Raw genomic sequence first — 12198 nt, forward strand, 5'->3', positions numbered from 1 at the left:
AAAACACACGGTGAAAGGTTCTATTCACTTACTGAAGGTAGACTATAAATTTGGCTCTGAGCTTCCTAGTAGCTGAAGTGAAGAGTGAAATATGATTGACTCTAGGATGTGCATTGTCCTTAACATAAAAACTAGTGTTCTCGGTATCATGACCTGAGACTTGGATCTTGCAAGTTAGTTCATTAGTTTTCCTCCACAGAGTATCTAATATAACCTAGTAATGTAAGTAAGAGGACATCTTCTAAAGCAGTCTGACCTCATGAGTGCTCTACTCTTAAGATAATGAGCAGTGGGTTTTACAGAAGAGGGATGAACACTGACCTCCACCTCTGAAACCAGTAATACATTATATGTTAATTGATTGAATTTAAATTAAAAAAAGATAGCTCACCAAATTAATTCTGTCTCTCTTTTTTAAAAATTGAAGTGTGAGGGTGCCTGGGTGGCTCAGTGCTTAAGCGTCTGCCTTTGGCTCAGGGTGTGATCCCGGGTCCTGGCATCGAGTCCCACATCGGGCTCCCCCCACAGGGAGCCTGCTTCTCCTTATGCCAAGGTCTCTGCCCCTCTCTGTCTCTCATGAATAAATAAATAAAAATCTTAAAAAATAAAATAAATACAATTGAAGTGTGCTTGCCACACAGTGTTAATTAGTTTCAAGCCCAAATTCATGCTCTTACACTTCTAGGTTGAGACCTTAGTGTGCATCCAGCAAGGAGTTGATAAAATGTTTTACTAGTTTTTTTTTTTTTTTTCTCTTGAGGGCAAAGATAAGGCAGTTAGTAATTTTGTTGTGCTCACTGGTAAGATAGACACCAGCTCTAGAGAGAATTAATGAAGGGAAAAGGGAAGTTTGCTTACTCACTCGCTTGGACACTCACTCTTCATTCCAAACGTTTATTAGGAATCTGCTGTATGCAAGTGTTATTTAGTTTTTGGAACATGAGTTTTTCCTTGACTCTTTTGTCACCATCCTGCTTCAAGCCATCACCATTTCTTGCTGGGACAACTGCAGTAGTCTCTCAGCACCTGCCCCTCAGAGTGCATTCCCCACCCAGCAGCTGGAGGGTACTTTTGAAAACCCAATCCATCTTCAATTTTTGTCCTGTTTAAAACTCTCACCTCACAGGTGGAATCAAATCCCAGCTCCACGCTATGATTTGCAAGCTCCCCCTTGGCTGCCACTGGGACCTCTCTGACATCATCTCGTAACCCACACTCCTCTAGCTCACACCCCGCCCCCCCACCCCTCTGCTCTGCCTGCCTCTCTGCTCCTGACTATCCCAGGCTTAGTTGGGGTGGGGGTGGGGGGGTCCTGTAGGCCATGCTGTTTCTCTACCTGGGATGCGCTGCCCCCCCTGGAAGTCCACATTGTGTCATTCACCCTGTGTCAGAGTCCTCTTCTCAAACAGGCCACCCCTGAGCACCCCTCCGGGTCCAGGTAGCTTCTCATCCACCTCTTCCACCATCTCAAATCAGTCGCTGTTATATTCTTTGCTTTTGTTTCCTTGGTTTCATTGATCTCAGTTCACAGGAACCGTATTCATGCTTGTTTACCTGTCTGTCCATCTCCTCATGCTGGAATGCAAGCTCCAGGATGCGCAGGACCTTATCCATCCTCTGTGCACAGCACCCAGCCTGGGGCCTGCTGCAGGAGAGTTGACTGAAAAACATTTGTTGGAAGAATCATGCAGAGGTGACCCATGAACATGGAGACAGCAGAGAAGACTGTGTCCAGCTCTTCCGTAGGGCTTCCACGTGTGGTCTGTCCCTGTTACATGCTCCCTCTTCTTTTCCCCTCTCCCCGAGTTTATGGTTTCCTTCAGTGTCCTTTCCACCTCTTCCACCATCTCAAATCAGAACAAAGCAAAACAAACCCACTCATGTATGCAGACCTTCCCCCATCAAAAGCAAAAACCAAATAAAGCCATAAATTTAAAAATCTCCAAACACCTTTTTACTCCTTTCTCCAAGTATTCCTTTACTCCTTTTGCTCTGTGTGGTGTTGCCTCTTCCAGGAAGGTTTCCTGGATTACAGAAGCCTCCCTGAACTTACTTTTCATGATATTGTTGGTCTTTATTTTTATTATTCTGAAATACAATACCAAATACCATCTTGGTTGCCCTATGGATTTTGTCTTTTCCAGTTAGATCATCACTTCTGGATGGACAGGAATTAATCTTCCTCTATTTTCCCACAGCACCTCTTGATATAAAGCCAGCACCTTGTAGGCTTTGGTATACACAGGCCCGGGTATTTTGAGCTTCTTTAAATAGCTCGGGGACCTTTGATAGATTGTAACATTGACTTGTGTTATGGAAGTAACAGGAATGCAACAAATACAAAACCCCAATATGGTCTTGTGTTTACCATATGTAGTATTCCATATAAATAATTACTATTTCATTTAGAAGCTGTTGGTATATTTTAACTTTTTTTGTGATGTCTTTGAGCGTGTTATGGTTATATAAATTATATGATAGCTTATGTTTATTTAAGGATAGCTTATATTCTGTTTCTAAATATGGCTTTATAAAAAAATTAAAATGTACTTATCTACCAAAAAAGTAGAACAATTAATGTTAGCACTGTCAAAAGGCTTCCTTTTTTGGCCACAGGAGGGCACTGTTGCCAAACAAAAGATGATTTTCAGGTTGCAATGTAATAAAGGTTTAGATTAAGCTCTTAAGAAGCATTTATCTCACTAATAGATTAAAATGGCCAATATTGTCTGCAGTGGGTGTTGCTTTGCCATGTAATGCTGTCACAGCTGAATTTGCTGTGTATATATGTCCATGAGCTGTATGTTATCAATAGCGGAATCAAAAGGTGTTTTTCCTAAAATGCTCTGTGGGTCGTTATTATAGCTGGAAGGCACCTTGGCCGTCTTCCAGTTGAACTATATTAGTTTACAGCTATGGAATTTAGGGTCGTAGAAATAAAGTGACCATTCATTTGGGAGTGAAATGAAAGACTTAACATTTATCCATTTATTTAACCCAGCATACTGAACATCCATGATGTGCAGGACATTATGTTAGAGATTAGGGTGGAAGAGAAATAAGATATCAACCTTCCCCTCAAGAGGTTTAGGTTCTGGTTATAAGTGAATAGACCCCGACCCCCCCCCCGCCCCCCGCACCATCATTCCCCAACCCTCTGCCCCAGCCAAGATCATAATGATTAAAGTAGTAGAAGTACTGTTACTGGTATTTATGTACAACTTACTTTATGAATCTTTTTTTATGTAGAAGTTAGATCACATCACATAAAAACATTTTAGGTAGAAATTCAAGTGCTTGGCAACTTGTGGGTAGCCTTCAAAATATTCTTATGGTGGTTATTTATTATGTTATAATCCTTGGACACTCTGTTTTGATTATTTGAAAAATGAGAAATGAGAGGAAAATTTCCAATTAAAAACTGGGCTAATTAAAAGAAATAAACCCTCTGCAGTAAGGATAATTGGGCCTTGAGAGATTTATGGCTAAATTGCCATTACCGTTCACATTTGTTCAGCCCCAGACTCGGGCGATTTCACTTGGACAACGAGCTGTGGAGTCCTGCTGGGTGTCCCTGAATTTGGTGAGTGCATCTTATTTCATGTAACTTGCCAGTTTGTTTCCTCTATTTTATGTATATAGGCTCTCTATGAACCATTATCACTTAGTGATGATTGCTTTTGTACTTTTCATGGTCACTGGAAGGCTAGAGATTTTCTTCATTAACAAAATGTACTGTTTGCCCATAACTCCACTAGAAAGGATTGTGTCACAGCCCTTAAATAAAGATGCTGTGTGGATTTAAGGAATTTCTCAGTTCTTAAAATGACATTGTGCGAACCTTATAAAAACACAGCATGTCTATTTAATTTATTTAAATCATCTCCAACTGGAAGAGCCTTTTTAAAAGAACTCCCCACCACCTAATTTAGATGAGATGGTACTGGTAACACTTGAAATTAAAATGCCATTTATAAAATTCTTTAATATTTAGTAGACACAGTTATTGTCTTTAATGGCTCATTTACAACATGCTTTAATATGTTGTAAAATGGCTCAGTAGTAAGTTCTCCATAGATATTTTTAAGCAAGCAATAAAAAAGCAATTTATGACATGCGTATACCACATTTTGGCAGAAAAACGTGCCCACTTTAACATATGATGGTGAACATGCCCTAAATTACAAAGTAATTCCATGCATCATGGGATAACTATAAATGATAACCCAGTGGAGGCATCAGCCATGCATCACTGTTTGAAATATATTCACATAAGCGTCGATAACCTATTAAATACATTTACCTTCATCAGACACTCTTAAATGACAGAAGCTCATTAATACTGGCTTCAGAATAAATTTGTTAAGAGAGAGGTTACGTGTGGTTTTACATATTTTTGTGGAGAAGCTGTTTGAAAATTTCCAGAAGACAATTCAATGTGGTTTTGTTACTTAAGCAACTGGAAATGGAAACATCTCTCCTGGTTTCTGCCTGAAGAAATGAGGAATTATTTTATATAGGAATTTTATAGCCAAGTGCCCATTGTTTCTCAGACAAGACATCACTGAATGGGATCACCTTTTCACCTGTTTTCCACTCATAACCACCTCCCCCATTTTTTAACTCCCCAAGTCCAGGTTGCTCATTTAGGGTACGTTCCTTACTTATATCATCTTCTGTCTTGAGTGAGTAGAATTTAGTGTGGTAAAATGATTTACCACAATGTCCAAACTTTTAAGGCTGCCACCTTGTCTATCAATAGCTGGAAGAATTATTCCAACTTGCACCGTGGTACCTGGAGGGCTGAGAACTGGAGTCGCCTTGCCATCCCAGGAGATCCCACCCTGGGAGGTCAGATGGGCTGCTGGAAATAGCCAACTATTCATCTGCACCCACTCTGGAGGTGACACAGGGTGGGACTTGGAAGCCTCCCCTGCCAGTGGGCAGGCAGGAGAGGGCAATGCTGTTTAGCAGCATGCGGACCATTTCCTTTGTGATTAAGGGAGGACCTGCCTTGCTGTATTGCCACAGAAATGCTTTCCTATTGGAGTTTGTCAGGAAATGAGTCTGAGTGGATGCATGGGCAAAAATCCATTTTGTTTTGTTTTGTTTTGTTTTGAGGCTGAATCCCTTCATCGAAATCAACAAAAGTGATTTAGCCTTCGTGTGCTATGCTCTGGCTCTGGTGGATTTTCTCTGAAATGTTTTAGAAGAGTTCTGATCAGAAGTGTGGTTGTTTCCCATCTGTTTGAAAAATGGCAGCTTAAGTACTCAAGGACTTTAGAATTCTTGCGTGTTTGGTCTTAATTTGGAAAATGACGTAAGCCTTTAATAAATCTGCAGCAAATCAGAACCCTGCAGCAATTCTGAATCACTGTTTTTCACCAGCTTTTCAGAGATGAAGCAAAATTTATTTAGGGGTTAATAGAAGACCTCTTCGGCTCCAAGTTCCGATCTGCTTGCAAATTCAGTCCAATTGCCTGTATGCATTTTTCCATAAACAGAGATCTCATCTTTAGGATGCTGATCAATGTCTTGAATTCCTGAAGAAAGATAGATTTGTTTTCATTCTATTTACTAAAGCATGAAAAGGAACTAACACTTTCTGGAAGTAACTTTACAGGAACTGGAACAGTAGGTGCCTTGATGCCAGATGGCTTGAATTTGAATCCTGGCATAGTTGCTTGCTAGCTGGGTGACCTTGGGCAAGTCATGTATTCTCTCTATGCCCTAAAATCTTCATCTGTATATCAGGTTATAAATAAATCCTACTGTCAAGTGAACTAATATTTTAATGTGCTTAACACAGGGCCTGAGTGCCTTTTAAATAAAAACAAGTAAGCTTGGGTGGATGCTCACAGAGTCGGATTATCTAGAACATTCCAACTATCAACTCTCCTTATTAATTAGGACTGATAATAAATTCTAAATCATTTTTGTGTATCTTATGAATTGAAGCCTTCTAATTAGTTATTTAATGTCCTGTTTTGACATAATTTCTGACATCATGAAAAGTTGAGAGGATAGTACAAAGAATTCCCATAGACCCTTTACCCAGATGCACTAGTTACATGTTGCTCATTTGTTTTTTAATTCATTCATTCATTCTTCTCTTCCTCCCTTCTTTTCCTCTTCCTTCCTTTGTCTATTTTTTTTCTTATAATCATTTGAAAATAAGGTGGAGCCATTTGCTTCCTTATTCTTAAATATTTTAGGGTGTACTTTTTGGTGATAGGACATTCTCCTATCTACAGTATGATCAAAATCAGGAAACTTAATGTTGATACAACACTCTGATTGATTTTTAAATATTTTATTTACATATTCATGAGAGACACACAGAGAGGCAGAGACATAGGCAGAGGGAGAAGCAGGCTCGATCCTAGGACCCCGTGATCACAACCTGAACCAAAGGCAGACACTCAACCACTTAACCACCTGGGTGCCCCAATACAACACTGAGGTTTAATCTGCAGGCTATATTTAGAAATTCTTTGTTGTCCCAATAATGTCCTTTAGAGTTGTGTATGTATATGTATATATGTGTATGTATGTGAATGTATGTGTGTATGTGCAGTTTATTCTGAGGATAACTATGTGGTTTTTTTTTTTTTTCCTAGTTCCAAGATCCAGTGTATGATCACAATTGAATTCCATTGCCATGGTCTCTCCTTTATTTGAAACCATTCCTCAGAGTTTTTTTTTTTTTTTTTTGGTCTTTCATGACCTTGACACTTTCAAAAGCAATTACGCCTTAGGATGTCCCTGAAATTTGAGTTAGTCTGATTTTTCGACCTGATTAGATCTAGCTTTAGGGTTGTTGTGTCTTGCAATTCTAAAAGGAACTGTGATATTTCATCCCTGTAAATTTTGAGACTGAAAAGATGAGGAGGAGCTTGATGCTCTACAGATTGACATGTGTGGAGTGAGGTGGGTGTAGCAAAACCAACATAGATATACCCAGGGTGCTTATCTGCAACAAGTAAATGATTATATACCAAAAGAATAATCTCCTTAGGGAGTTCACCCTACTAATGGTGAGGGCAAATAGATCAAGAGAAAAGAAAGGTAAAACCTCACTATTTCCTTGATAAAAAAATCAAGTGGATGCAGAATTCTTCCCTGCGTACAACAGAAGTAAATTAAACATCACAAGACTGGTCTGCTCTGGCTGGGAACCTCAAAATTTCTTGGTACCAGGAAACATAAACAGGCATTCTGCTCTTTGGCTGGAAAAGAGTGACTGTCCCTGTACAGTACCACGTAAGGGGAAAGATGAAAAATGTAGCCCAGCATCTAAATGCTGAGTCTTTGAAATTCATTCTGAGAATGACTGGACACATGAAAACATTTGTGTGTGTGTGTGTGTGTGTTTGAGAGAGACTGTTGCGGGGGGAGGTGGAGTGGGCTGGTGGTAGGGGTGGAAGGAGGGGGAAAGAGGGAATTTCAAGCAGGCTCCATGCCCAGCACGGAGCCAATGTGGGGCTCCATCTCCTGACCCCAAGATCATAACGTGAGCTGAAATCAGGAATCGGATGCTTAACTGACTGAGCCACCCAGGTGCCCCCAGGAATCATTTTTTCTTCAGTCTAGATATGGGCAGTGTCTTTTATCCTGAAAAGCTCTGAGACTCTTTAAAAACAAATGAGTATGGAGCGGCTGGCTAGAAATCAGTGTGGTATGGCTGGGAAACAAAAGAGAGAGAAATGAAATGACTGGGAGCAAATGCTTTTGGTGCCATGCACAGAATTATGGATGGTCTTGAATGCACTCAAGTTCAGAAGTGACAAGAAAGAGTTAATCCTTTTAAGCCAATGCCTAGGGTATACCCTGGGAAAATCTGACCGAATGAGTTACTGCTCAGCCTAAAATTAAACTCCTGGCTCCTTGTCTGGCGTACGAACTATTAGATCACATTTCTTTTCACTGATGGATCCATTTTTTAATGAATTGAAAAAAGAGTCCCCAGTGGTTCCTTTTGTGTGAAGAAAACAAGATAAATATTAGCTAGGAAAGGTCATTTTGGTTTCCAATATGTGGGAAGTTCATTATGATAGATTCTGAAAAATTATACTGTGTATTTCTTTCCAATAACAGAAGGTCACACTGTGCCCTTGGGTGGACATCAGGACAAACATACTTAATAAAGTTGGAGGAGGTGGGAGATGAACATTTTCCAAGGTCCCCCCTCCCCGTTCCTTATATTTTGTACAGTTAGTCAAAGCCACTTCTCTCTTGTTGAGCTATTCACTCAAGGATTACTCTCTTTTTTTTTAACCTCAAAGGGGCTGGGTCTGCAAGTCTGTCACCTGTAGAATTCTCTGGACAAACTTGTGTAGTTATCTTCAGGGGAAGAGAACGAAAGAAGAGAAAAATCTCAGTTGTGCTTTGAGGCAGATTTGTAATGGATTCCATGGGATTCCAAAGTAACTAGGCTGTGTTGCAAGGCTCATTTTTATCTCAGATTTGCAATTTTAATATTTACTGATGCACACCATTATTTGTCTCCCATCTCCACCACCGGGAAGGCTATCTTTAACTTAGCAATGTTAAAAACGGTGTCATTTCATGGTCCATTTTTTTTTCCTTGAGTTGTCTTTGGTTGGAAACGTCTGAATCCTTCCTGCAAAAATGTTTTCGCTGAGTTGAAAAGTCCTTTTAGGTCTGTGCACTAAAGGAGTGTGTTGAATCTCAATTATGGTATTAACAAGCGTTCTTGGTATTTTGGTGTGATGTTTTCTATTGGAAGGATGTTTTTTCTCTTCCTCCCATTAACATTTTTCAGAAAGGATCCTCACAGATTTGTTTAGCCACATCTTCAGATTTATGTCTCACAAAGCTAATTAATTCAGATCTTCATGCTGGCTTTTCCACTGCTCTGTGAGCTTGGGCGAGTTGCAGAACTCTTGGGAATGGGCCAACTCCAATTTCTGTTTTCATCCCATTGTTAATGAAATGGGGAGAATGAAATTTGCCATCATGAATGGTTTGGGATCCTCTGTCAAGTTTGGAATGCCTTTGCTGCTGAGATTACTTCTACTTTACAACTGTATTCTGTTAACTAATCTGTGACTAGTCGATGAGTGCTGGATTCTCTGTCCTTTCCCCCTCATATATTAGGACCCTTTACAAATGTGGATGCATCTGGTTGCCAACCTCGTCCTGAAAACTGCAGGTTTCATCATAAAAAAAAAAAAACATTATTTTGCTACTAGAAATCTGTATCATTTCAATATTAAAATGCTAATGACTTCCTATCCCTGTTGTTTCTTAAATAGGTCTTCACAAGCTAAGATAATTTTTTGGAACTGCAGACATTTTTGGCCCTCGCTACAAATGGGAATTTGGAGTTGCTCTGAAATCCATCCTGAAATAATTGTGCTTGACTGGAACCAAATCTTATGAAGTCACCAAGGTAAAATGATTTTAACAGACACCTAGAGATAGTTTTTTTTTTTTTTATATGAAGCAGTGAGAATTTAGCAAAAACGGAGACTCCTAGAGTTGATGATCCTTTATAAAAGGTGTCTTTTTATATTGAATTTTTGAGCATTTTTGGAAATCCTAGTTCTTCATGTTTTAGTTCTCATTTTTGAAATCATTTCCATTTGTAAAGAAGCAGTGTTTTGGCTCTTCAGTAGGGTGATAGGTGAGATTTTAAAAAATAAGCCAATTTTGTTTTACATTTGAACAAAACATTCAAGGGGGAAGAAATTGATGTTGAAGTATGATGGTAGATGTCGTAGGTCAGAAGTCATTTTGCTGGGGGTCTGGATTATTGACTAAAATAAAAAATGGTTGCTGAATAGCTATCTACTTGTCCCCTAGCATTTCTCCAGGCAGTAATAGCTACTGTGAAGCAAATATCTGCTCTAGGCATGGGAAGCTTCACCCAGGATCCTGGTACATAGAATTGTCCATGTACGAAGATGGATCAGGGATTATCCATTAAGAATGGAATGGCTGCCCTTGAGACTTCATGTTTGGGGTTTGTTGGGATCCAGCCAGGAAAACAGATCATTCTGATAATGCAGGACAGAGGGAATTGAATTCAGGGAACATATGTTGTAAAGGGAGAGTCAGAGAAGTCAAGCAGAAGGCATGGAGGCAGCCCAGAGGTAAGGAACAGTAGGAAGCTACTACCATCCCCAGGGCTGGTAGCACAAAGGGAAGAAGTACTGTTTGCCCACACCTAGGGGAAGGGACCCTCAGTGGGAGCTAGAACCAGAGTGGGTCTTCTGGCAGGAACTGGCACTATGGAGGAGAGATGGCCGCTCCATAGATCCTGCCCAAGACAGAGAAGGTGGGGAGAAACACCTCTATTTTTTTTCGTCCATCCTCCAGGCTCTTGCTATCATCTCCTCTTGGTTAAACCCAGTTGATTCAGGAGCTTGGAAAATGCAGCCAATGGGAGTGACCTAGAGGAAAGGAAAAGAATGGAACTGAGGGCAAAACAGGCCCAGGCAGGGATGGGCTTCCTATATGAGACCTCTTCCTATGACATTTTAATGAGCATGGCACGATCATTCATACCCGAGGGGATGATTCTCCTCTTGAGGATGACTCCAGAGCCTCACAAAGTAAATTATGCATATTGAATATGCCATCCTCTGTTTGATGGACACTATGATGCACTGCCCAGAGCCCCCTTTAGGAGTGAAGAATTATTCCCCCCCCACCCCCCACAGCGTCTTTGAATTATTCTCCTTTCAAAGAGCCCCCTTGCCTGAAATTCCCCATCTTTTAAGGGGTCAACTATAATAATACTAGAAGCTCACATAGACCCACATATTTTCTTTGCCACTTTTTTTTAAATCTTTTTTTTAAATTTTATTTCTATTTATTTATAATAGTCACAGAGAGAGAGAGGGAGGCAGTGACACAGGCAGAGGGAGAAGCAGGCTCCATGCACCGGCAGCCCGACGTGGGATTCGATCCCGGGTCTCCAGGATCGCGCCCTGGGCTAAAGGCAGGCACTAAACCGCTGCGCCACCCAGGGATCCCTCTTTGCCACTTTTTGAACCACTCCTAGCGTTTCTATCTTCTGTGCATGCAAGATGAAGTAGGGGAGACAAAAGATGGTGTTTTGAGAAATTAGAGCAGGTGTAGGACCTTTAAAGTGGAAAGACCCGGTGTCAGTTTGGAATGCTCAGGATTTCCAAGGCCAATGGCAAAAAGAAGCCAACACTTTGTGTCTCTAACTTGGAGTTGTTCAAAGGTGATCTTAGAACCTTGCCTTGCCCCGGCTGCTTCAAAGGCAGACTGAGTCTCAGATCCATGAACTGTATGATATTTTTCCAACAAGATCTGTTTGACTAAATTGTGAGAGGCTAAGAGGGAAGGGTGGAGGTAGAACCTGTTCCATGGAGTATGATTTGGGTGCTAGGTCCCCAAGACTATGCTTTTCGTTAAGCACAGACTCAGGATTCTGGTTGAGGTGCTGCTGGCAGCCATGGGTTGCTTAGACCCTTCCTTCTAGAACTTCAGGAGCGTTGTCTCTACTGAGCAAAATGGGAGTCCAACCATAAGTGTTTATACATGATATGTATATGTATGTATGTATGTATATTTATGTGAAGGGGGTTCCTTAGCTCCATTGTGGTGAATTATATATCATAGACACCATGAAACATATGTCTGGTAGAACCCAGTATCACTGAAATTTCAAATACCAAGTTCTCTGATCCACTTTGCTTGAAAAAGTTAATTAAAAAACAAACAAAAGTTAATAAGGTTATAATTTCCCTATAATGTCAAAAAGAGTAGGAAATTAGTAGAGATGTCAACTATTCTTCAATTAAAATAAAAAGAAAATCGAGGAAAGAATGAATACATTTATAAAAAAGATTTTATATGTTTATTTCTTTGAGAGAGAGAGTGGGGCAGAGGGAGAGAGAGAGAATCTCAGGCTGACTCTGCACTTAGCATGGAGTGTGATGCAGGGCTCCATTTGCTGACCCTGAGATCGTGACCTGCACTGACAAGAGTCGGACCCTCAACTGACTGAGCCACCCAGGTGCCCTGAAAATGCACTTTTGATATTTTATTTTTATTTAATTTCTTTTGGGTTTGAGAATAGTAGACTACACATCCACATTTGTGAGCTGAATTGTCTTTGAGCAACTGTTTTGCTACTGTCCATCTGTATGAAGTTAAGTTTATCTATCTTAGTTGTATTGAGATATAATTGACACAAAA

At 40.3% G+C, this 12198-nt stretch overlaps 1 protein-coding gene across 2 annotated transcripts in view; it reads left to right on the plus strand.

Moving 5' to 3' along the window:
* Positions 1-12198, plus strand: part of TAFA4 (TAFA chemokine like family member 4) — a 171002-nt gene that overhangs the window by 36258 nt on the left and 122546 nt on the right. For both annotated transcript variants that reach the window (XM_025989826.2, XM_072720496.1), the window contains exon 2: positions 9279-9415. In XM_025989826.2, the coding sequence (XP_025845611.1) occupies positions 9402-9415 (14 nt within the window). In that variant the 5' untranslated portion in view covers positions 9279-9401. The remainder of the gene's footprint in view (positions 1-9278; positions 9416-12198) is intronic.

Source organism: Vulpes vulpes, chromosome 9, assembly GCF_048418805.1.
Source record: "Vulpes vulpes isolate BD-2025 chromosome 9, VulVul3, whole genome shotgun sequence".
NCBI lineage: Eukaryota > Metazoa > Chordata > Mammalia > Carnivora > Canidae > Vulpes > Vulpes vulpes.